Source organism: Pelodiscus sinensis, chromosome 1, assembly GCF_049634645.1.
Source record: "Pelodiscus sinensis isolate JC-2024 chromosome 1, ASM4963464v1, whole genome shotgun sequence".
Taxonomy (NCBI): Eukaryota; Metazoa; Chordata; order Testudines; family Trionychidae; genus Pelodiscus; species Pelodiscus sinensis.
Window position 1 is genome coordinate 84,991,098 of NC_134711.1, and position 26,307 is coordinate 85,017,404.

Consider the following 26,307-nt stretch of genomic DNA (forward strand, 5'->3'; position numbering starts at 1 on the left):
AATCCACACAAGAGAACCTTTTCCTGGACCGTACAGTACAAATAAAGGATGGTTACATAAACATCACCCATTACGAGAAAACCTACTGATCGCTATTCTAACCTACAAGCCTCCACCCAGGAAACATTACACAGTCCATTGCTACTCTTTAGGTGCCACAGGACTCCTAGGCTGTGTCCAGACTCAGGGGTTTTTTCAAAAAAAGTAGCCTTTTTTCGAAAAAACCTCACCTGCGTCTAGACTGCAGCCGCGTTCTTTCGAAATTAAATTTTCTTTCGAAATTAAATTTTCTTTCGATGGCGGTAAACCTCATTTCACGAGGAAGAACGCCTTCTTTCGAAAGTTCCTCTTTCGAAAGAAGTCGTTCTTCAATGTAAATAGGGCTTCTTCGAAAGAGAGCATCCAGACTCATTGGATGTTTTCTTTCGAAAAAGCAAGCCGCTTTTTCGAAAGTTCAACGTGCAGTCTAGACGCTCTCTTTCGAAAGAGGCTCTTTCGAAAGTATCTTTTGAAAGAGCCTATTTCGAAAGAGGCTTGCAGTCTAGACATAGCCCTAGTTGTTTTTGCAGATATAGATTAACACAGTACCCCTCTGAGACTAATCCTCAGAGGTCAGCACTGGCTGACACATCAATACTACCTGAGTAGTTTTCTAGATGGGTGCCTGAAAAACATTTCAAAACAGAACCCATTTTGTAGTGTAGAGAGAGAAAAAAAGTCTCAATATTGTTAATTATTTCATTGCTGATTACCTCTGAAGAAACATCCAACAAATATGCTGATTGGGTGTCACTGAAGTTAGAGATGGAAAAGGCATGGTACTTCAGTCTGTGGAAGAGGAACAGCAATGTTGCAACACTCCTTTCGCTTCAAGTTGAATTTGGGAGCATTTATGCAAATATGGCTGAGAATTCTCTGAGCAGCCATGATTGTCTCTCTGTCTTTGGCACCGTTACTCTGCCACATGCTGCATAATGTGGCTGGACTTCTACACATGTGGTCAGTGCAGAGCAGGATCTGACACCCTTAGCCAGCTTCATCCTTAATAAACCAGTGAATTTGAACAAGGGAAGTGACATCTCCCAGACCTCATTACCATTGACCAACAATGAGGTATCCGTGTCTCTGAGCCATAATGGGACACAGGAATTGCCACACTGGCTCAAATTAGTGGCCCATGTAGAGGTATCTTGTATCTGCAAGTGGCCAGGACCAGCGTTAGAGGAAGGTGCATGAAACCCATAATGGACAGTTATGAAAGAACTTGCCCACAGGGAGATGTTTCTTTCTAACATCTATCAGCTAGAGGTTAACTTATGCCTGAAAACATGGGGGTTTATATTCCTTGTTAAAAGTATTATCATTTCTGTTATAACTGTGACTGCTCTCACTATTCAACAAATGTTTAATCTTTCTTTGAATTCTATTCTTGGCTACAATGATGTTTTGTGGCAATGAGTTCCACAGGTTAATCATGATGCATGTAAAATGGCATTTTCTTTATCAGTGTTAAATCTATAGCCTTTCAATGTCATTGAATGTCCTTTTATTCTTGTATTATGAGAGAATTTAAATAGGAGCATCCAATTTCTCCCCTATCTCATTCATCATTTTGTGTGCCTCTGTTATGTCACATCTTGTTATTTGTCAAGCTAAGCAGTCTCCATCTTTGTAATCTCTCCTAATACAGAAGCCTTTCAATGCCTCAAATCATTTTTACTCCCCATCTGTGAACCCTTCTATTTCTGTTACATACGTAACTTTTTAGATAGGATGACCAGAACTGAACACTGTGTTCCAGATTCAGATGTAATGTCTGAGTGCAAGTAGGGGAGAGGGTAAATCTAAATACTTTAAAGAAATCTAATGTGAATACATGGGCAATCTAACTTTGTGCAGCATATACATGGTTTGGGGAGGGAGGAAGGGAGAAGGTGTAAATTACACTAAGACTTAAATTTATCTCTGCCTTCTGCCTTCTGGGTCAGCTACTCTGAATTTTTAAACGCACAAGAAGGGGATTTTGTTGTGAATTTGACAATTTTTTGAAAAGTAATGTATGAAACAGAGCAGATTTGGGTTGGGAGCGAGAGAAATTACCACCACACACTTTTCACATACAGGCAGTCCCCGGGTTACGTACAAGATCGGGACTGTAGGTTTGTTAAGTTGAATTTATATGTAAGTCGGAACTGGTACATATTGTAGGGGAAACTCTAGCCAAACATTTCTCCAGAGCTCAGTTTTATTCTCCCACACCTCACTTCCCTCAGTCCTTTATTCTCAAGCTGAGGTGTCTACTGAGAAAAGCTGCTCCACGTCTCCCTGGTCTGCTGGGGGGCGCACTAGCTTCGCATCTCCCTAGTCTGCTGGGGGGAAGCAGCTAGTGCGGGGTTGCCTCACCCCATTTGTAAGTAGGGATCCGATGTAAGTCGGATCCATGTAACCCAGGGACTGCCTGTATTTCACTGTGTAAGTATAGATTTAGGAAGCCAGAGAGAGAAATATCGTCTGAGCTGAGATTATTACTAGAATGGGCTGAGTGTGCTAACTTCAGGGTTTCTTGTTCTCCAGGTGTATGGTAGGCTATGTCAATGCCAGTCTATCTGTGTTTTTGGTGTCTGACTTTGAAAACCGTTCGGAACCAACATCTAATGGAAGTGAATTCTCTGGCTCACCATTAAAATATTGCAGGTAAAAATCTCACCAAAATATCCTTCTCTCATTAAAAAATCACCAGTGGAAGCAATCATGATAGAGTTTCTTTCTGGATTTGTTTTCAAAGTTTAAAAAATTAGATGAAAAATATATTTGTACATGGGACAGAAGTAAACAAGACAGGACACCACTGTGATGTGCTTGTGAGTAGGGAGGTTCCAAATCTTTGGAGAAAGGAAAATTGCCCTGGCAACTAGCCATGTGCTTGAAGGACACTTGCAATTTGCATATAGAATTAGTTTGGAGTTTTGGGTTTTTTTTAAAGAACTAAAAGAAATGCCACCAAGCATAGTACAGTATTTACTTATCCTTCAGTAACCACTGACAGATTGTGGAGGAGACTTAGTCTGATCTTGGTTCTAAACACTGACTTTCTTGCTCATTGTACATGCAAGGTAAAATTCCACTTTCTGCAGCAAGTTTGCATAGGGCTATGCACCATATAAGCCCCACCTAAGCCCTCTTTTGATGGCTGATGTCAGGGCTGGGCAAAATATGGCCTGGGGGCTGGATCCAGCCCACTAAGCCAACAGATCCAGCCCATGCACCCTCCTGCCAGGACCCTCAGGCACAGAGCTGCCATGGTTTAAAGCGCAATCCGTGTGGCTCTCTGCTCTGCAGGAAAGGGGGGAGGATCAGTGTGATCTCCCCACCCCCAGTCCGATCCTCAGCTCCTATTGGCTGGAAACAACTGGAGGAACTGAGAGATTGGCCTGGGAGATGGGGACAGTGCGAGCCTGTTCCCCCTCCTGGAGCTGACAGCGATGTGGAGGGAGCAGCCTGCAGCTCTAAGTTATCTGGGGCTTCAGCAGGCAGGGAGCCCAGCCTGCCTTGGGGGTGCTGAGGGGCTTCTGGCCAGGGGATACTTAGGTAAGCACCTCCCAGACAGAGTCTGCCTCTGGAACCCCAGCCCCTCCCATACTCCAACTCCCTCCCCTGGGTCACCATCCAAGCCCTCTGTACCCTCTGACTCAGGTCACAACTCCCTCCCAGAATCTGTACCTCTTTCTACACCCCTTCCCAGGCCAGAATACTCTCCTGCACTCATACCCCCTCCCAGACCCTGTACCCCGTTCCTCTGCTCCAGGTCACCACCTAAACCCTCTGCAGTCTGCACCCCCTTTTCTCCTTCTCCCAGGTCACGATTCCCTCCCAGACTTTGCACTTCCTCCTAGAACCCCTCCCCCAGGCCGGAATCCTCTCTTGCACCCATAATCCCTACCTGACCATACACCGCAATCCCCAGACCCAGGTCACAACCCCCTCCTTTGCCCAAACTCCTTCTCAGACCTCACAGCATCCCCTGCACCCCAGTCCCTTACTCCGTGTGCCCTTCTGCACCCAACCTCCATCCTAGACCCTGCATCTCCTCCACAGAAAAGTGCAGCCCTTGACCCCTTTCCAAAATCTTAGAGTGGCTCCCCACCAAAAATTATTGCCCACCCCTGGTTTATGTGATGCCAACAGGCTCTATGAATTTCACCCTAAGTGAAAAAACATTACAAGGAACACTCTGTGCTTGCACTACTTGTACAACATGTTGTGTCCACATACTGTAATTGTCACACGCCTACTGTAGGAGCCAGTTGTAATGGTTGGTTACAACACTTCAGATAGTTTATCTTGATTTGAGTGAAAAGCTAACAGAAACTCCATTGTTTCTCTCCGCTGCACTGGTTCAACTAGTCCTAACTCCACCCCACAGCTGAGTGTGCCATGTACAGAAATTCCCCACTACTCCCTGCTCCCAGCAACTGTGTTTGTCATTGGCACTATGGGAATAAGTCCCAGAAAACATCAGTGCAACAGTGCTGTGAAGAGCTGCTCTGTGTGGATGCACACACATTGTTTTAATCAAACCAATGTTGCAAAGACCTGCTGCATGCATATATGTGCTGTGCACTTGGAGTGCCTTTCTTGCTTTGTGAAGACTCGGCTCTTTGTCCTTTAGTAAGTCTCCTGGCCTCCCTGCTTTTGTTTCTCCATCTCTAAGTGATGCTAGTATTTAGTTACCCCACAAAAGCAGTAGAAGAATTAATTAGTTAATGTTTTGAAGCTCTATTAAAAGTGCCATATAAGCACTAAGTATTATTATTAAGGGGGCTTCCTAATTGCAGGACATTCCAATATTTCAACATTTTATTTTCCTTCCATATTCAAATGAAAAGTTGGAACTATAGTATTTTTTTTTTACACAGAACAGAAACTCAATGTCATTTTGATAATGTTGGAACTATTTTTTTTTTAACCAAAATATAATTTTTGACGCCCATTAAATCAAAACGCTCCTTTCATTTTGTTGGAATAACCTAAAATGTTTTGTTTCAAGGGAGAACTCAAGCAGAACAACTGTGTAATGTTGTTATTTTATAATATAGCATGGGTGTGTGAACATGAGCTCAAATGATTGCAAAGATTCTTTTCTAATATGAAACAATAAAATATCATTTGGTGGGTCTCTAGAGCCCAACGGCATGTCAGTGTCCAGTGAAAAGATTCCTGATGTTTGATAAAAATAATATTACTTGCAATTAGATCGCATACTGAGTTATATTCTTCTGAAGTTAATGCTTTCATTTAGGGAGATGAAACAGTTATGATATTTTGCTATGCATCATTTAACAGGAAATAACCCTAAAATAGGCTATGCCAGTACATAGCCCATTCTGTGGTATAAAGCTGCTTATCTTGGACCATCCACCACTTAATGTTAATGAGGTTGAGGATTAAAATAATGTTTGCTTTTGATATCTTAAAGAACTAAGAATTAAGTGATGTCACTCTCCTTCAGAGAGGTCCAAGTTTTGAAGCTCTGGATTAGCTGGTCAGATTTCTTGTTGACTTTAGTGGGAGATTTCTGGGTAAGCGCTAAATACAGACTTCAGAATTTGGCCTGGAAATGCATTGCTACTAACATCTGTAGGATAGTTATTATCATAATCATATTCATATAGATGAAATATAGATGCTTAACCCTTTCTTGCCATAGGGATTGCTGCATTGTAGTCTCTAGAGCTGCGTCTACACTGGCATGATTTTGCGCAAATACTTTTAACGCAGGAGTTTTAGCGTTAAAAGTATTTGCGCAAGAGAGCATCTATACTGGTCCGGGACTCATCGTAAGAACGATGCGCTTTTGCGCAAAAGCATGTCTACATTGGCAGGACGCCTTTGCACAAAAGCAGAAGCCCCGAACCATTTTGAAGAGGGCAAAAGGGCAGCAGCCCTTTCTGGGGGTGGGGGCTGGAACTCCTTTGAGACACGTGCTTAAAGGGATCTCCCCGGACAGCTGTTTCTCTCCTGCTGCGTGCTATAGGACCTCTTGCAGGGACTGACAGCCGTAGCAGTTCCATTTGTGGTTGCCCTCTGCCTTTTTGGACACCACTGCCTTATGCCTTTGACTGATTTTTGTAGCTCAGCTTCTTTCTTGTGCCATGGAGCCAGGGGTGGCCATGTGCCTGCTCTGGCCCCTTCCGGCCATTTTTGGAAGCTCCAGGCTGCTGCAGTCCTCGTTCAGGACCTTGAGGCGCAGGTCACTCTGGACTCCCTCACCAGGGAGGCCATGGCGTCCATGTGGCATCCCCACCCCAGCGTGGAGAGGCTATTGTGGAGACTGGACACCAGTACTGGCTGGTGGGACCGGCTGGTCCTGGGGCAATGGGACAGCCAGCAGTGGCTCCGGAACTTTCGCATGCAAAAGCAGACGTTCCTGGAGCTGTGTGCCTGACTCGCCCCTGCGCTCCAGAGAACCACCACCCGGCTGCGGGCACCCATTCCGGTGGACAAGAGGGTCGCCATCGCACTATGGAAGCTGGCCACCCCGGACAGCTGCCAATCGGTGGCACACCAGTTTGGGGTGGGCAGATCGACCGTCGGTGCCGTCGTCATGCAGGTAAGTCCCAGGAGGAGTGGGGGGGAGGGTGCTGCACTCCATGCCCAGGGGCAGGCAAGACTCCAGGCTGGGTCACCCAGGGGTTTGGGCCGGCCCTCCCTTACACAGGCCGACTGCCTCAACCGGGCCCACAAGCAAGTGGAGTGCACCTTCGGGCATCTGAAAGCCCGGTTCTGTTGTTTGCTCACCCGTCTGGAGATGGGTGAGCGGAATGTCCAGGTCGTAGTGGCCGCGTGCTGTGTGCTCCACAGTCTCATGGAGCGGAGGGGGAGGCCTTCCTCCCGGCATGAATGGCAGGCGAGGGCCAGGCCTATGAACAGCCCTGCACAGCTGCCATCTGCCAGGCGCACCACGATGGGGTGCGCATCCAGGAGGCCCTGACGGAGATGTTCTCCCAGCCCCCATAGTAGGGTCGCCTCTGTCTCCCTTTACATCTCCCTCCCATCTCCTACCCTTCCCTCCTCCCATCCCCTTACCTTCCAACAAACAACAACAGTTGTTGTTTTTTAACACAAAGTTGGAACTTTTTATTTACAATGGGGAGGAGGGAGATGTAGGATGGGAGGGGGAGAAGGCTCTTAACTGGGAGGGGGAGGAGCTACTGCTGGGAGGGGTGGCCTCTGCGACTGCTTCTGCGGGGGTGGACCTGCACATGGGGGTGAGGCCACATTGGGGCAGGCAGCATGGGGAGGTGGGCAGGAGGAGCAGGAGGGGCCATTGCAGGAGGAGCAGGAGCGGGAGGGGCAGGGGCAGGGGCAGGAGCAGGAGAGTCCATTGCAGGAGGGGTAGGGGCAGGAGCAGGAGGGGCCATTGCAGGAGCAGGAGGCATTGCTATGGGAGGGATGGCGGGTGCATGGGGCAAGGCCGTTCCATAAGGAATGGCATGGCTAAAGTGCGCGATGAGGGTGGATATGGCATCCGCCATGCGCATACACTGGGCCTGGAAGGGGACCCAGGCCTCCAGGCGCCACTGCAGGTCCACCTCCATCTGCCGCGTGATGGCTGCCTCCACTCGTTCAACAGCCTGCACGTGGCACTGAAGGAACTGGTCCTGCTGCCAGACCCGCCGCCTTGGTGGTTGGGTGGCTAGGGGTGCTGCCGCTGCTGCAGGGCTGGAGGGTCCCCCGTTTCTGCTTGGTCCTGCTGCAGGGAACAGAAGGATGGGTCAGACAGCCTGGCCATTGTCCCCACACCTCACGCCCTCCACCCCTGAGCCCAGGTGACACCACAGTAGTGTGGCTTGGGCCACTTGGTTACCCCCTCCCCCCGTGTTGTATGTTTGCATACAGGACCGCCCCTGGAGTAGGGTTCTCCTCCATGTATTGTAACCACCGGTCTGTGTCTTGGCCCCGTGGAGGGTAGGAGGGCGCTTGTGTTGTGTTCACCTGTGGAACTCCCTGCCGGTGGAGGCTGTGAGGCTTTGGGCTAATCAATGGTGTTTGACAAGGAGCGAGATGAATCCCCACACAGTGCCTGGGAGCACATCTAGCAGACGTGGTCTGGGCTCTCAGATCCCCATCACGTGGGATGTCTCCTGGACGGAACCAGGAGAGTGACTGGGGAGTGTCCCATCCTTGCAGCAAAACTCAGGTGGCCCTAGGGCTGGCCTGAGTGCTTCCCCCCTCCCCCCCCCGCTAGCCCTCACACACGTAGCCCAGAGACATGTGTGACCAAAGTGAGGACTTCCCTCAGGGGGCCAGCCAAGGCACCAGGAGCAGGCGAGGGGCTCAGTGGGGGCCACGCTCACAGGACTGTGACACTGCAGTTTTCCCAGGAGCAGCTGGCTGTGCCTCACAGCCAGGCATGGGGCAGTGTTGCCGTTCTGCGTGCTGCATCCTTGTGGAGGTGCGGGCTCTGGCCTGAGCCCCTGGCTGGTTCCAGCCAGCATCCACCCTTCCCCCTGGTCCCGCCGGATGTGTGTGAGCAGCACGGTCACAGGCGTGCCCTGGAGCTGCCTGCCATGGCCACGTGCCACTCGGTCACCAGGCTGCACGTGGTTGCACGTTCTGCATACTGCTAATGCTACACAGTGCAGCTCACGCGGCCTGAGTGACACGCTCTCCTCCCCCCTCTGGGCACCTGGCTCCCCCCCACCCTTGTGAGTGCAAAGTGCAACACTCACCGGTGGATCCTTCCCCGGCCTCCAAGGACACACAGGAGACATCAGGGCTGCCGGAGGGGGCCTCTGCATGGAGGGTCGCAGTGCTGGCCTCGTCCTCCGACCCGCTGGCAGTCTTTTCTTCCTCCCCCACCTCGCTGGTCCTGGTGATGGGGAGGTGCCTGCAGGTGTCCACAGGGATGGACGGTCCCTGGGGTGGTGCCTGGCCTAGGATGCAGTGGAGCCGCTAGTAGTGGGGGCGGGTATCGGCTCCTGGCCCTCGCTGGCCCAGACATAGCCCAGGCGCAGCTCTTTCACCTTAGCCTGGACTTGCTCGAGGGTCCGGGCTGGATGTCCCTGGTGGGAGAGCACCTGGGCCATGCGGTTGAAGATATCCGCGTTGCGGCGATGGGAGCGGCTGTCGTGGAGGGCTTCCTGTTCCTCCCAGAGGTCCAGGAGGGCCTCCAGCTCCCCCAGGGACCAGGATGGGGCCCTCCATTTTCAGCCCCTTGGGGCCTCCTGCACTGGGGGTGTGGGTGGCTGTTCCCCCCTGGACCTGCCATCCTGCTCTGGTGGCTTTTGGGGATGGCAGGAGTCGTGTGGCATAGCTCTCAGCAGAGGCATCAGAAAGGCTTCTGCCTCATGACTTCTGCAGGCTGCGTCTGCCTTTAAGGGGTCTCAGGTTACCAAGAAGTCCAGGAGTTGCCTGCAGGTATGGAGCATCCAAGCAGCCACTAGGGCTTTTTTCCATTTAGACTGCTTTTGCGCAAAATGTCTTGGCTGCCTGTCTACACTGGCCTCTTGCGCAAGAACACTTGCGCATGAGTGCTTATTCCTGAGCAGGAGCATCAGAGTATTTGCGCAAGAAGCACTGATTTTGTACATTACAACGTCAGTGTTCTTGCGCAAATACTCACAGCCAGTGTAGACAGGCCGCTTTTGCGCAAAATCTTGCCAGTGTAGACACAGCCATGGGCTCTGCCACAGTATTAATAATAAATTCATCTCCATCATCCAAAAATAAACTCACTCTTACTTGTAACAAAGGCCCTTTTTCCAAGAAAAGACTTGGTCTATCATGAAGAAAAGGGAGAAGGAGTGAAACTCTTATCAATTTAGACCAACAATTAAACAAAACTTTCACCAATACCACTAAAAAGAAGATAGTCTTAAACCTCTTTCTCAGTCTCTGGCATTTGTTACAGAGAGTCTAATTGGCCTTAATTGACTTCAACTAAAGCAGGATTTAGCGCTTTGATTCTTCTTCCACTTCTGAGCTACAGCTGTGTTCCTTGGCTAGTATCATTACTTATTAAACATATATGCCCCTACCTGGAGAATGGAGAGAGTGACTAGCTTTCTTTTAATCTGTTTACAAGATATTTAATCAACCTGAATTCTACTGATATTTCTTGGTATTTTCCATTGCACTTTAAAGCCACATATTGATAGGAAATAAAATTAGTTTAATAATTTATCTGCAAAGACATTACAGGAATGTATTCCACATGTAAATTGTGTCATGTGTAGGAGTCCTTTAGTTTTCAAGCAGACAGTTTATGCAGACAAGATCTGTTAATAATTTATCTTCACCAATATAGAGCCCATATTTTCCCTTCCATTTGAGACATGAAACAATCTGTCAGACTTTCCCCTTTCCTAGTCTGCCATGTTTATTACAAGTATAAAAATCACAAGATTACTCCATAGAAGATCCCTCTCTATCTAAGATTCCCAGCCAAGTGCTTCTATTACAGTCCTTAAACAGCCTCAAACATTCTTCTTTTGTAAAACATTTCATGCACGGGAGCCAGTGTTTTGGCTGCAGAAGGGATAAGTAGTAGCTAAAACAATTTTCACTTAAGATGCTGAAATGTAAGAAGAATTCAGTGCTGACTGAAGTCCCAAAACACATTATATTCCATTGCATATACCTCCTTCTCTAATCTGAGAGATCTACTGGTCAGAGAAAAAAATGTTTTTGTTTATTTCTTCTTTCTCCTGTGAGTTGTGATTATTTTTGTTTTTTAAATTAGTTTAGAGCTGAAAGCTTCAGTATATTACTTAATATGTTATGTTCAGATATTGTTCGCACCGTTTTCAAACATGTGTAATATAAGGCAAATTTTCCCTTGCTTTTACATTAGGTTTCTGTGATATTATTTTTCTGGATTAAGTTTCTGTGGAATTACCTCTTTGACAATAAAACCAAAATCCATATGAATGTTATTTTATTGAGAGCTTAATTCTTCTGAAGACAGTTTTTTAAACCAAGAGACCTGAATCTCCTCTCTTACTGATTTTATCCTGTCATTGAAAACAGTGACAAAACTCCCATTGACTTCTGTGCATCCAGGATTTCACCCATCTTCTTCGGAGGCACTATTCATGATTAACATTGATGGAAGTGAGCACAGAATCAAAATATTTTAGTAACATGTATTATTTTTTGCTTGAGAGCCCTATTGTTGCAAGGAGGATATAGCTAAAGAATAGCATTCTAATACAGCCTCTGTCAAGAGTAGCAGTTTATATCTCTACTGAAATGCAACATTCTATTTGGTTTTCAGGTACAGAGACTATCGAGACCCTCCTCATTCCCCAGTGCCCTATGGCTACACGTTGCAATTCTGGCATGTCTTAGCAGCACGGTTGGCTTTTATTATTGTATTTGAGGTGAGTTTTCATATAAAGGACTAGTTGATGTAATTAATAATTAAGTAATCAGTTTGCAAACACTAGAAGATAATAAGGTGATAAGTAACAGCATGGATTTGTCAAGAAGAAATTGTGTCAAACCAGCCTCATAGTTTCCTTTGACAGGGCAACAAGCCTTGCGGTTGGGAAGTGGTAGATGTAGTATATTTTGACTTTAGTAAGTCTTTTGATACTGTCTCACATGACCGTCTCAGAAACAAACTAGGGAAAAACAACCTAGATGGAGCTAATATAAGATGGGTGTATAACTAGCTGGAAAATCACTCTGAGAGTAGTTATCAGTGGTTCACAGTGATGCTGGAAGGACATAATGGGGGGGGGGGGAGTTCCCAAAGGGATCAGTTCTGGATCTGGTTCTGTTCAATGTTTTCATCAATGACTTAGATAAAGTCTGCAAAGAGTGCAAGCTGGGAGAACCTGCAAGTGCTTTGGAGGATAGGATTAAAATTCCAAATAATCTGGACTAACAGGATATGATTTTCCAGCCAGCTTTGCACCTACCTTACAGTAGCTCCACCTAGGTTTTATTTCCCTACTGTGTTTGTGAGAAGGTTACGTTGTGGACTTGGGTGAAGTAAATGGTGCAAAAAAGACAGAGAGGAAAGTAAAAAGTGTGGAGATGCATCCAATGAGAATTCTTGGATTATTTGCTGGGTTGGAAGAGCCTAACATAAAACAAGCTCTGGGAGACAGAGGACCCAGCCTCTCTTTCTGTTTGGAAAACACCTACCACATTGTAGGTGCTACTGGAAAGAAAGAACAAATAATATACAAGATTTAGCTAAGAGATAAATAATTGAGGGAAACTTTCTCATTGAGTTTGGATATATATATATATCAATGTAAATAACTACTGCAACTACAGCATGCCACCTGGATCTAGAGTTAACATAGAAGAGTTTAAGGTGTGGCTACTTTGCTTATAGATCAAGCTCAAAATACAAGATAGATACTAGCAAGTTTTAAAAAGTTATTCATCTTGCAATGTGCCAAGGCTAAAGGATCATGGTCCGTCAGACATAGTGATACATATCAATTTAGATATTACATCTTTCTGCTGCTGAAGAGAAAATTCACAGGAAAAAATGCAAAAGCTTATATTCTGAACCCACAAAATAAGAGCCCAAACTATAATAGAAAATATTTTTTTCATCTCCAATTTGTAGTAAATAATTTACTTGAGAAGGAACAATGCTCTAATTCCCCAGATTGCTCATCAGACTTTATAAAACTCCAAACAAACATTTTGATTAAATAAAATGGAAAAAAGAGGCGAGTAGAACAACTCTCCTTGTCCCCACCAATCTATATTTTAATATGCCTAAGTGATTAGGGACAAAATGATCGATAAAAGCACTGGATATGTAAGTGGGACATTTTAGATAGATTGCAATGTGAGTTATAAATTAGAGATACAGAACATCAGAAAACAGCATTATTTTCCATGAATAATGACTCGGGTCAGATATTATGGGGAGTTTTTCCAAAATAAAAAAAGGAGTAGATCCTTTGTCCCAGTTCCTGCAGTATGATCCACTAGCATTGGCCCCCTAGTTCTAGAGAGAGTCCACCTGAGTACAGGCCACAGACTCCAGAGTCTGAACTAAAAGATCACACAGGAGGTTTGGGACCTTCATTTGTATACTGAATTTTGCTACAGAGAAGTTGAGCCAACTCAAACAGTAATTTAGCAATTCTCAGGCATAAGCTTCCACTGGTTTTGGCAGGAGTTCTGCTTGAAGAGGATCTGCAGGATGTGGCTCCTTAATATTTCAGTTTTTATAGACGTTTGAAGTCTAGATCAATATTTTTTTGTTAACAAGGAGATTATACTCTCCTTTGAAAAATGAATCAAGCTGGAAACTGTAGAAAGAAGAATACTTTTCATTCACCTTAAATCCTTTTGCTTCCACAGCACCTTGTCTTTTGCATAAAGCACCTGATTTCATATTTAATCCCAGACCTTCCAAAAGATCTGAGGGATCGGATGAGGAGAGAAAAGTACTTGATTCAGGAAATGATGTACGAAGCAGAACTGGAGCGTCTGCAGAAAGAACGGAAGGAGAGGAAGAAAAATGGAAAATCTCATCACAATGAATGGCCATGACTGGGTGAGAGAGAAGTAATTTAGTGGAAGCCATTAATGCTAATTAGTTATTCAATAATCCAGTTGTATTCACACAGGGTTGGAAGTAGTCAGAAACGAGTAAGAATGACTTAAAACTACATTACTTGCCATGTATATGCTTCTATTCCAAACACACACATCACCCAAGTCTCTCCACTGGACCCCAGACTGGCTTCCAAGGCCAGTGTAAAGTCTTGGTCCTAACCTTCAAAGCAATTTATAGATCAAGCTGAAGCCACATTAAAGGCCCAGTTTCGATCTATGAACCACCTCAACAGTTATGTTTATTTGGGATGATACAAAGCACGTGAGAGCTGGGGGCAAGCACTCTCAGTCAAGGGGGTCTAGCTATGGATCATACTTCCAGAGACTGGGCGAATCCAGAGTCTCGCCATCTTCAGGAAGTACTGCAAAGTCAAAAAAAAAAAAGTATTTTCACCAAACCAAGAATGATACAACATTAACACCCCCACCTACTCTATAAAAACAATAGAGAAAATTGATAACATGAAAAAAAACCAAAGATTTTACCCTAAAAAGGGAGAAATAACAGGGACTCCAGGAAATCCGTTAGAAGTTTCACTATTGCTATTGATTTTATGTGGAAGGCACTGAGATATTATATGATAGGCAGCCATATACACCATGAAGATAGATTGATTTATATTTCTGTAGCATTTTCTGTCCAAGTATCTCAAAATGCTTCACAAACATTCTTGAATTGAGTCTTCCAATACTGCTGTGTATTTGCAAAACAAAGTTGTACCTTTTTTACTGGGTGGGAAGATGAAAAGCCCATTGGAGGAGTTGATTGTGCCTCTTTTCTAAAGAATAGGCAGAGGCCCAATTATGGATTTAGCAATAGGTGCGCTTGAAAACTTTATTCAGAATAGTGGTCTGATTTTCAGAAGTGCTGAACAGCTGCAGCTCCCATTGAAGTACATAGGGTTGACCAGCATTCAGCACCTCACTCTAGTTGACTGTGACGGGGTAGACCAGGCCCTAAGGTCCCCTACCTTGCGGACCTGCCATATACACTTTAAAAAAAAAAGGCAGTAGAGAGGTCCTCCCAGGAGGCTAGAGTGGCTACAGGAGACGCATCCAATCAGGGACCAGGAAGGCCCTATAAAAGGAGCTGCAAAGCAGAGCAACAGTTGCAGTGTGGAGCTCAAGGGATTCAGACTGGGTGAGAGGCTTGGCTGAGAGAGCAACAGCACCATGGACAGCTCATTAAGGTGAGCTTATTGAAGACTGGCCTATGATGGTACTCTGAGATAAAACCCAGAGGTAAGGGTGAAGATTCTGTCTCCAGACAGGGAAGTGTTGGAGGCACTGCTCTCTGCCAGAGTGGAGAACAGACTTGGAGGGACACTACAGAGGGCACCAAGATGGGCCCCTGTTAGCCATTTGTTTGATTTGCACACAGGGTGTGTGTGACTTGACTGGAGAGCTGAGACGTTGAAGAGCCTTGAACAGACAGGAGAGTGAGGGCACATGCACTTGGCCACAGGGGGTGCCCATGAGAAGTGAGTGCCACCCCATTACAATAACTCACCTAAAGTCACATACAGGAAGTTTGTAGGAGAACTATAATCTGGATTTGGTTATACTGATGGCCTTCATTGTGGGATAGAGGATAGTGTACACACACACATCATAAACAGACAGTCTATGTCCCAAAGAGCTAGTAGTCAAAAGATGAAATGACCGGTGGATACAATTAACAGAGGGGGAGCATGCCTCCATCCAAGAATTCCTTACTGATTCTTGTTCTTTACTCATGCAGCCATCCCTCCAGAAATGTGCTAAGTGGTTTAAAAGGTACATTAAAATATTAAATTACGTTAAATCCCACACACAGACTAATAAGGTGATGATTCTGGACAAGTAATGGAAAAAGAATTGGTTATTATTAACATTGGCCAAAAACTGATATGACTAAAAGGACTCAGGGATAAACAATTTAGGTCTAAATTCTTTTGCAAAGTGTTCAGCTTTCTGTTTTTAAACATTTCAGAAGTCACTCACCCAAACTAGATGAAATCTTGGGAATCAGAGTGTCAGATACAATGATGCATGTTGGCTAGATGTTAAGTCTGCTAGGTCTCACTCAGTAATAACACTGAAATGCCTGAAGAATATAAAGTGGTACCATCCACATAAACACGATACAGGGCACTCAGAAATCAGCTCTATCTGAATACAAATGGACACAGAGATCAGAGTGAACATAGACCTGGTGGGATTCCCTTAGAAACAAAATAGGAATATGAGTCAAACAATTTGATTTAACACTCTTGAGTTAATAGTTTCACTACATTAACACTTTAAAATATTTTCTATGAAACAATTAACCAAGTCGGTGAAGATGGCTGCACAGACATGTTACTTCTCTGGCACTTTAATAGTCATGGGCTTGGCCACCCTCACCTGTGCATGGGAGTTCAGGGAAAGGAAGTTCACCATGGGACCTCACAGAGATCTTCTCTCACCCACCCATCAGTATGGAATTTTCCTCTCTACAGAACAGGCCATGGGTCAACATACCTTAGGTTGAATTACCACGGGGTCTCCACTGCAGAGTCCCTTACACTTCTCATTCCAATGCAGTATCACAGTTGATGAGGACTGATTGGTGGTTGATTAAGCAGGTCTTTATTAGACCTGATAAATTGACACCTCCCACCAAGGGATTGATTGCCACAGTGCCCATCTCCTAGTAAGTATAGACATGCCCTTATATGATCTTCCAAAAGCACAAAGCTTTGCTGAGGTTACACTGCAAATTCATCCTAAAAATAATCTTGGAATTTAATCTAAACCAGATCATCCATTTAGCTGTCTCCTCTCTGAAACAACGTCACCAGAGAGAACAGGAAACTACATCCTGATTACTATGGACGAAATGGCCACAAGGGCACTTGTGCTTTTTCCTCTTTCCTCTTCTTTCGAAAGAACTCCCTCTTCCCCGTCCACACGTGTCTTTTTCTGAAAGAGCTCTTTTGGAAAAAGACTTCTTTCTCATAGAAAGAGGTTTACCAACATCAGAAAAACTCTGTTCTTTTGTTTTTTTTTCTCAAAAGAATGTGATTGCAGTGTGGACATAAGTGACTTTTGTTGGAAAAATGGCCATTTTTCTGAAAAAAAACTCTGCAGTGTAGACATAGCCTCAGAAAAGCAAGGTCACTTCGATAACTGGCTTTCTTTACAATATGTGGTCCCTGTCTGTATTCCACTACCTGCCCTCCTTTCCCTTTGCTGAAAAGCCTTATTGTAGGGTTATTCCTAATTAAAAGGAATCCATGGCGCCCGCCACGGCATTAATGTACACCCATCTAGTGATGCCTCCGGGAGCGTGGCACATACGTGGCCCCACCCCCAGGTGGCCTGGCAGCCCCGCGTGGCACCCGCCACCCAGAAAGGTTGGGGACCACTGGTCTAGAGCATGAGGAAGAGAAGGGTACTAGGTGCAGACTAATGGTCACTGCTAGCATGAACCTTGCAGGCACATGGAACACATGCACATCTCAAGTGAATTAAAGATAGAGATCACATATCCTGAAGAACTCCATTCTTGTGCGAGTAAGTGACTTTCTTTATGCAATATAAGGTGCCAGAAAATACACACATGGTGAATGGCTGCATATATCCCACTCTCCATTTCACAGACTATGTGACTTACACAGCAATGGAAATCACTGCATCTGAAGACATTAAAACATGTGCAAAGCATGTTAAGGCCTGTGGCGGTTGTGCGTCCGTAGGGCTGGGATGTGACCCTTGTCCTCACACTGCCCTTGTCGCGGGGGGGGGGGGGGGGGGTTAGGTCATTTGGGATGCTTTGTGCGGGGGAGGGGAGTGAGGGACCCGGGACCACCTCCTCCTCCGGGTCCCAGCCCGGGGCCCTAAGTGGAGTATGGTGTCAACGAGCCACCCTCCACAGCAGACGGGGCAGTGGCCCTAAACTCGCTTGCCCACAGACTCCAGAAGGGCCCTGCCCCGGGCTCCTTCCACTCCCCGCCTTCAGGCCTTCCGAGCGGGATGCCCGCTGTGTCACTCACCCCGCCAGAGCCGCCGGGTCCGTCCGACCATGACCCAGAGTCCACTGGAGCCGTCTCTCTCCTTCGCCTGGGGGGCGGGAGGCTTCGTGCCCCTGGAAGCCAGTGTGGCCACCTCTCCGCCTCCTCCCTGCTGGTGTCCGGCCATTTTTCAGGGCACCCGGGGAGTGACGTCAGGGGGGTTAGCTCCGCCCCCCCCGGGTTCTCCTCCCAGCTCTCCCTGGCGTGTGCCCGGGGCTCCGCCCCTAACGCGGGTCACCCTCCCCTGCCGCGGCGCTTCCCCGTGAGCCGGTCAGGCCCTGCCTCCCCCGCCGCGGACTTGTCCGGGCTCCCCCATGCTCTTGCTCCGGCCGGTCAGGATCGGCCCCGCCGCTTCCAGCCGCGTTGCCCTTTTCCGCGTCCGGGGGGGGGTAACCCTCCCTCCGAGGCCAGTGCGGACCCCGCCGGGTCAGTCACAAGGCCAAATTTATATAAGCAAGTAGATTAAATAGATGGTGATTAATTTGTTTGCACAATCTGCATAAGCTATTTTAAATTCACAGATGACCTCTTACCTGTCTGTTTTAAGCTTTGCAGACCTCCTGAAATGAGCTATTGCTTGCTCTGATCATTTAGAGTTGAGACATTCCTAACTGTGAACTGAGCTGTATAACAATCTGATTTTCACTACAGCAAACCCACAACAGTTTAACATGACAAAACAAATAAAGGGAAGCAAAGATACAATCTGCTGCTGATTGCTTTTGAGACCAGTTTTCAACACTGCTACGTTTTGTTGATTTTTTCATTACTTTAAATTGCTAAGAAGTGCTTTGGGTCTGCTGAAAAAGAAACCATGAGCTAGCATTGGAAGTTGTCAAAGTTGGCTCACCTTGAACCTGATCCTGCAAGATCCTGAGACCTTCCAGAAAATTGCTGAACTGCCTCCAATTTCATTAATTTGTCCACTCAGCACCTCATAGGATTGAACTCTGCCATTCTGCACAACAGAGTTTCCCTTTGTCATTCATTGTTATACAACGCTTCAAACAAGCAAAAAATAAAAATAAACATTCACTCATGTGGAGGAGGTTAATTCAAAAGAAAAAGATATAATGAACATTGTAGCATTCTAATGACAAACTGAATTGTCCAGTTTTCTAGGCAGCAAATGCACACCTGAACTGTGATTCTGATCTGATATTGTTTTTGTTTATGGCTCCAGATGATGGACCTGTGTTCTGTTTACTTATCCCAGCTCAACAAGAGCACTACCTTGAAGAGAATGAAAAATGCAACCTCAATGCATGCCACAGACATTTTACATAACAAGCAGGACAGCACGTCAAAGGATTTACTGTGAAATCATTTTGCAATCCAGCATATGACTGACATCCATAGACCACTTGCAACAGAGCTAGCATGTATTTCATGGGCAGTTGTTCTCAAATTTTTAAAACCAAGGAAAAATTGTATACTGGGACTGTTTTTTCAACCTGTTTGGTACGTTTTTTGCATTCTGTCCCATGTGCGTTTTACACAACTTAGAATAATAAATATAAATTTAAAACAAAATGCTCTAACAAAAAAAATGCCCAGTATTACAATACCATCAATTTTCAAGAAACCAAATAATACAACTACAATCCTGTTTACAAATGAGTTCTTTTTTAATTTCAGATCTTTGTGAGGGGACTTATGTTATATACCATATATATAATATATATAAAGTATATAGATTGTTTATTTGTAAATAGCAACAACAAAACCAACCAGCCCGATGGAGAAGAATGTCAAATTTTCGCACCTATAAAAACATCATCAACATAAAGCCATGTTTAACGCTTGTATAATGTGATGCAATAACTTTAAAATAAATTATGCATATGAAATCTTTGCCGTTGAGCTTTTGTGCTTATCTAATTTTAAACAGGATGACAAACCTGAGACAAAATACAAATGCAAAATTACCAAGAATTTGTCTTAATGCTTTCTCTCTGGCTGTGTCTAGACTGCATCCCTCTGCTGACAGAGGGATGCAAATCAAGCACTTTGGAAGTGCAAATGAGCCTGGGATTTAAATATCCCGGGCTTCATTTGCATACAAAAAATGAGTACAGGATCTGCCAAAAAAGCTCCCCACTTTCAGCAGAGCTGCGGCTACACTTTACTTTCACTTTTGAAAGGGTGCGTGATTAGCACAGCGTCCAAACATGAGTATGCAAATGAAGCCTGGGATATTTAAATCCCGGGCTCATTTGCACTTCCGAAGTGCTTGACTTGCATCCCTCTGTCGGCAGAGGGATGCAGTCTAGACGTAGCCTCTAAGTCCACTGCGTATTTATTTATGCTGATCAATTAAATTCTCCCCAGTCATTTGTATAGAAGGACTCTTATCCCATGAAGTGCTGGTTGGCCTCTGGAAGCATTGAGCATACTCAATTCCCATGGATTTCATAGATGTTGAGGGCATTCAGCACCTTGATCCCAAATCAGAACAGATAAAAGTGGGGATTTTTCAGGCAAAATTCCCTGGCTGTGGATACCCTTAAGAGCGAACAAGACAAGATTCTGGAGAAAAAAATTAGTCTGAGTCACAAATGTATTTGATGGACCAGGTAATTAAAACAATCAGACAAAAAAAAGCAAGGGGATCAGGAATCACTACATTGATCAGAAGCAACACCTTGAATCTAACTAGTAAGGAACCCAGTAACTCAGTGACCCCCACCATCCTCTGCAAAGTCCCAAGAGTGTTTGCCTATAAGCAAATACAGCCAAGGCATCAAAGCAGAATACTAACAGTCACCTCAGAGACACAGACTCTCTACCAGCCCACCCATCCTCTCCTCTAGTGGGTTTCTCAGCCTGCTCTGGTTTAAATAACAATCCCTGTTCTCCCACCCAGACAAATTGGGGGAGATAATGTAATAGCACTTCCACACCCTAGCCTCCAATAGCTAGCCTAACCTTACTAATTTGTCTCCCTAGATGGACTCTCCCAAACTAGTTACATAAGAACCGAAATGAGTAAGTGCCTCCTGCTCACATAAATTAGCCATCCTGCCACATAAAATGCAAGGTTAGCGTAATATATATGTTAACATAGACATGGACAGCAGTTTGGTGACAAGGACAGATGACAGCAGGCTTATGTGTACATTGCTCAAGAATGGTCTGGGTTAATGCAGAGGAATTATTATTCTGTGTCATATTCCATGCACACTTTACCATACAACTAAAAAGACAAGGGGGAACAGCAGTGCTGTGAGATCAAGGCATCGAACCGCAAGGAGACAGCAGGTTGGTTGACATCCAATTGAGCTCAAGCATTTGACCAGCATTGACAGCTAGTATTCAAAGAGCAAGCAACTTGTTGCTTGAATAGCTAGAACTGGGCTCCCAAAGACTCTGCTGCATATTGTAAGGAGACCCCTGACAGTGTCCATGTATCCCGTCTGGACACTACATAGTACTGTCTTCTGTTTCAGCTAGACCAGACTAACACGGCTACATCTCTATTACTATTCTCTGGTGAAAAGAGATTTCTCACTTTGGCTCTAGGTAGCTGTTCACCATACTTTAGCTCTCACTTCTCCACTAATCATTTCTCACTGTGGAATTGCAGCAGAGCAAGAAGTGACTTAATTTGTTTGCCTTTCCGAACATGTGTCAACAGTTGCCCTTGATGTGAAACATGTTCAAATATATCCTCTTGCTGATGAATAAGGGCTAAGGGGCCCAAAATGTGGAAAGGAAGAGGTTCATGTCATTCAAAAGTCTTACTTCATGGCGCAGGTCAAGTTAAAGCCCAAGAAGTGACTTCAAATAATGTTCAGACTATGGGATTATTTCCAATAAATTACTTTAATTCACAATATTTAAGGGCAAGTCTGTGACATTACAATTTTTTAAATACAGGATTATGGAAAACATTGGTTTGATTAAATATGGTTTGATGAAAAAAGGATGAAGACAACGGAAACCTAAACAGTTTGATCCAGTGTCAGATAAAATGTACACAGTACTCTAGAGTAAAATACAATGACATACAAACAGATATTTCGTAATAATCACTTGCAAACTGCTAGCCTGAGAAACACATTCAAATATAAGTTTATCAATACAGCAAACTTCCTATATAGCATGTGCAGTACTGTGCAGCAATATGGTCAGGGAAGCAAGTTCAGAAGCCTTAGCATCTGATCCCAGCCCTTCCACTGATTTGCTACATGATTTTGAACATGTCACTTAATTTCATCATGCGTCAGGTCTCTCTGTAAAACGAGGATCCTGCTACTTACCTGTGTTGAGCTCCATAGGTGACAAGTACCACTGAAGATTTGATTGTTATGATTTAGTACCTCAACAGTGCTTTTAAACTGAGATGCAGCATTTCTTTTTGGATCAGTGGACACAGCAGAAGCAGAACAACTAGCTCCTCTATTAGGGTATGTCTACACTTCAGCATTATTTTGAAATATCTAATTTTGAAATAGTTAATTCGAAATAAGTTATTTCGAAATAACGTGTGTACACAAAAAATGCATTTCAAAATAGCGTTTTGCTATTTCGATACAGCGCATCCACACTGAGTGGACGCTGAATCGCATTTAATGCCGGCTGGAACTAGATCTGGCAAGGCATCAGTTCAGGAGTTACTTTGTGTGGCTGCTGCCTGAGGCTATCTGAGGCCTGGGCTTAAAGGGATGCCCCCCCCCCCTTGACAGCCGGTTCCCAGGTTTTCCTGCTTGCTTGCCTACCTCAATGAGGGACAGCAAAGCATTTTGTGTCTGCATGCTCTGGTTGCCCTGACTCGGCAACATGGAGCCAGAACTGCCTCTGGGCACTCTGGTGCTTCTCTGGGATGCATTGCTGAGAGCCAGGCTGCTCTTTCTGCAGGCTGCCATCTGGGAGATCCATCGGGGGGCTGTCAGTATCCAGGAGGCTCTGTGGGAGAGCTTCCATGCTGAGGAGCACTAAGAGCCTCCCTGGTCTGCCCCACTGCTTGTGCCTCATTCCTCCCTCACATCCTTCCACTTACCCCTCCCTAACCCCCCTTCCTGATGTCAAATAAAATACATGTATTTTCATGAACACAAACTCTCTTTTATGTAACAAAACTGGGGGGGAGGGAATGAAACTCTGGTGATACTGGGGAAAGGAGGTGAGAGAGGGGAGAAGAGAGGGTGGGAGAGGGGTGGGGGAAACCTGGGAGGAGGGAGCTGGAAGGGAGAAGAAGGGGGAAGGGAAGCTCAGGTTTGGGGGTCTCACCGGACCAACTTGATTTTCATGCGAACCTGCTCCTGGGTTTGCATGTGGCCTTTGGTGGCCAGGCTGGCAGCTATCCTGCCATAGATGGCTGCGTTCCTCCATCTAGTGCGGAGATCATGGATGTTGGGGACATCCTCCCCAAACCTGAATAAGGTCCATGATCTCCACCCTGGACCAGAAAAGCACCCTGGCAGGCTCCTGGGAGCTGGCAGACTGCTCCTGGGGAGCGGTAGAGGGCTGGCTGCTAGTGGCTTGCTGGCTCATGTTTTAGGGCCACTGGGTCAGGGGCAGTGACTGCTGGCTCTGGGTTGGCAGGCCTGGAGCTGGCACAGGCACTGTGTCCAGAGTCAACCCCTTTAAGGGCTCCGGGGAGGAGGGAGGGAGAGGAGTGTTCTTAGTTGAAGCTGGAGTGGCCACCAGAGCACCCTGGGAAGGCTGGAGGCCCCCTATTTCAATATAAGTGTGTACACAGCACTTATTTTGAAATAGCTATTTCGAATTTGGCATTATTCCTCTTGGAATGAGGTTTACCAAATTCAAAATAAGCGCTCCGCTATTTTGAAATAATTTCAAAATAGCAGTTTGACTGTGTAGATGCTAGTAAAGTTATTTTGAAATAACGACTGTTATTTCAAAATAACTTTGCTGTGTAGACATACCCATATTTAGCATCATCATGTTATCAAGCCTTTTCTGCTGTTCATATGTAGACTAAATTCATGTGTAGACTAATCCAACTTTGCTGGAACTATGTTGACTATACGGATCTGGTCCAAATGCTCACTATTTTTGTTTCAGCCTTCACTGGGATTTTTCAGTAAGTATTTTAGGTAAGTTCCAGTAAGTATTTTAGTTCAATCTACTCTGCAGACACTTGTATAGGCTATACAGAGAGGACTTGCTACAAACACTTACTTTCCAAAATGATGTAGATGCTGAAGAGGATTTTTAAAATTAATCTATAATACAAATGTTGTAGGTGTAAACAGCTGAATGGCTAAAAACACTGAGAGACAGATTCAGACCAATCATTTTACCCAGAAGTTCAGCAGCCAACAGCAATCATCAGCTATTTTTGAAACCTTCTACTACATAATCTCTGGCTATGTCTACACTGGCACGTTCTCACGCAAAAACTCTTTTGCGAGAGAGTTCTTCTGCAAAAACTCTTCCAGAAGAGAGCATCTACACTGGTATGTGCTTTTGCGCAAGAGCATCCTTGCCAGTGTAGATGCTCTCTTGCACAAGAAAGCTCTGATGGCCATTTTAACCCTAGGGCTTTCTTGCGCAACAAATTCATGTTGCCTGTCTACACTAGCCTCTTGCGCAAGAACAGTTGTGCAAAAGGGCTTATTCCTGAGTGGGAGCATCAGAGTTCTGGTGCAAGAAGCCCTGATTTCATACATTAGAACATCAGTTTACTTGCACAAGAACACGCTGCCAGTGTAGACAGGCAGCAAGTTTTTACACAAGAGTGACTGCTTTTGCACAAGATCGCACCAGTGTAAACACAGCCTTTGAGTATAAAGGAGTACAAAGTAGAGCTGAGCAAAAAATTGCTTTTTTTATGTTGTTTACGGGCAATTCTGAAAAATGCATTATGCAACAAATCACAAATGAAATTTTTGGCAAGTCAAAAAGTCACAAAAATTTAGTTTCGGGTCAAACAAAAAATTTTGTTTCTACAAAATCTAAACATTTCATTTTTTACTTGATTTTTTCCATAAATTTAAAGAAAACTTGGAAGCTAAAATTCATTGGAACCAAAAAATCAAAATATTTCACTTCAAAATGCTGAAACAAACCATGTTTATTTTGGGGGAGAGGGGGACAAAAATCAACATGAATTAATAAAACATTTCCATGTCACCAAATTTATGTTTTTCACCAGAAAAAGTGTTTTGATCAGAAAATGTTGTCCAGCTCCAGTAGAGTTTGCTTGTTCCATGATCACCTAGCCAAAAACAATTTTATCCACAAAACTTTCATTTTTGGTTGACTTTCTATTGAAAATAGGTTTGGATGAAAAAATGTCACTTAGTTCAACCAAACAGCCATTGTTGCTACCAGAAGAGATTGGATGAAGAGTGTGGAGGCTACAGTAGTGGCAGCAAAGCAGTTCTGGTGCTGCTTCAAGACCTCATAAGTAGAGCCCTGGGCGGATACACAATTTGTATCTGCATCTGTATCCACTAAAATGAGTCACAAATATCTGCATCCATATCCATGGATGTTCATATCCATGGATATAGAGCAGATATCTGTAGATTATCGGGGCTCTAGTTCTTCCCACCCAGCTCCCAAAGGAACTCTATCTTACCTGGTCAGACTTTGAACTGAGAAGGAACTGGAGGATAGGCATGTTACCAATCCATTCACTGTTGAATTCCTTGTTCCAATGCCTTTAGATACCACCATGAGAGATGATGTTATAAAAACTTAAATAGCAGGAGCTCAGAGTCAGCACTTCTACAGAGAAACATTATACTAGATAATACCTTTTTCATTATAAAAACCCAATAACCTTTTGACATTGCAAGAGTACAAAACATTGACCTCTCAGTAGAAACCATTTGGAATTGACCTGTAAAGAAAACTAGCATATAGTTTTCAGACATGGCTCTTTAAAAAAAAATAAAAATAAATAAAGCTAAAAACTGAGTTTGAACATACATATTTTTATAGACCAATCCAATACTGAATAACGTCATACAGAAACATTGCCTTTAGTGTGCTGTATATAGGTCCCCTATAGATGGTAGGGACCAGATTCTGTTTTCACTTTCATCAATGTAAAATAGGAGCAGCTCCATGGCAGTCAATGGAATTTTTCTGGTGAGAAAAGGATCAGGCTTTATACCTTAGAACTGAATGTATCATTCAATGGGTGAGAAAAAAAGCTCGTTTACCAAGCCAATACCATTTATTTCTTGCTGCGCTCAGTAGGTAAAACCATTAGAGGTAACACAAAACGTTGTCCAGATTTGAGTATGCTTTAAAGCCTTCTTGCCCCTGGTTCTTGTTCACTTTTGTCACAAACACTTGCCTTTTGGCAAGAGTCCCAAAATAAGTGGAGATATATGTTGTAAAGTAACCACTAACTGCCTTTTCCTTCGGGCCAATATGCTATGATTCCTTTGTGGGAATCGATCTTAATGGTAAGGTCATTCCAAGGTGGTGATGGCATGAAGTTTAGTAGGGATTACTGCATATAGCCAGAGGTAGGGTGGGTAACTAACTCTTCACAGGAAAGCCGGCAATATCTTTAACAAAATACCTACAGTGTCCTCTTAAGTCATATATGGGCACCGCTGTCTTTTTTATTTTCTGTGATGTTCATTTCCATGTGGTTGAAAACAGGATTGTCGGTTCCTTCATCTGCCATGGTGAAAGGTTTCCAGTTCAAAACTTCCACTTTTTTATTCTAAAAAGAGTATATATT

At 44.7% G+C, this 26,307-nt stretch overlaps 2 protein-coding genes across 7 annotated transcripts in view; one reads left to right on the top strand and one right to left on the bottom strand.

Moving 5' to 3' along the window:
* Window positions 1–19,492, top strand: part of ANO4 (anoctamin 4) — a 326,447-nt gene extending 306,955 nt beyond the window's left edge. For all 4 annotated transcript variants that reach the window (XM_075934238.1, XM_075934244.1, XM_075934250.1 and 1 more), the window contains 4 exons: window positions 2,575–2,694; window positions 11,279–11,384; window positions 13,342–13,537; window positions 18,817–19,492. In XM_075934238.1, coding sequence (XP_075790353.1) covers window positions 2,575–2,694; window positions 11,279–11,384; window positions 13,342–13,533 — 418 coding nt within the window. In that variant the 3' untranslated portion in view covers window positions 13,534–13,537; window positions 18,817–19,492. The remainder of the gene's footprint in view (window positions 1–2,574; window positions 2,695–11,278; window positions 11,385–13,341; window positions 13,538–18,816) is intronic.
* A 1,947-nt stretch (window positions 19,493–21,439) lies between these two features.
* Window positions 21,440–26,307, bottom strand: part of SLC5A8 (solute carrier family 5 member 8) — a 43,970-nt gene continuing 39,102 nt past the window's right edge. For all 3 annotated transcript variants that reach the window (XM_075934269.1, XM_006125861.4, XM_006125862.4), the window contains exon 15: window positions 21,440–26,289. In XM_075934269.1, coding sequence (XP_075790384.1) covers window positions 26,161–26,289 — 129 coding nt within the window. In that variant the 3' untranslated portion in view covers window positions 21,440–26,160. The remainder of the gene's footprint in view (window positions 26,290–26,307) is intronic.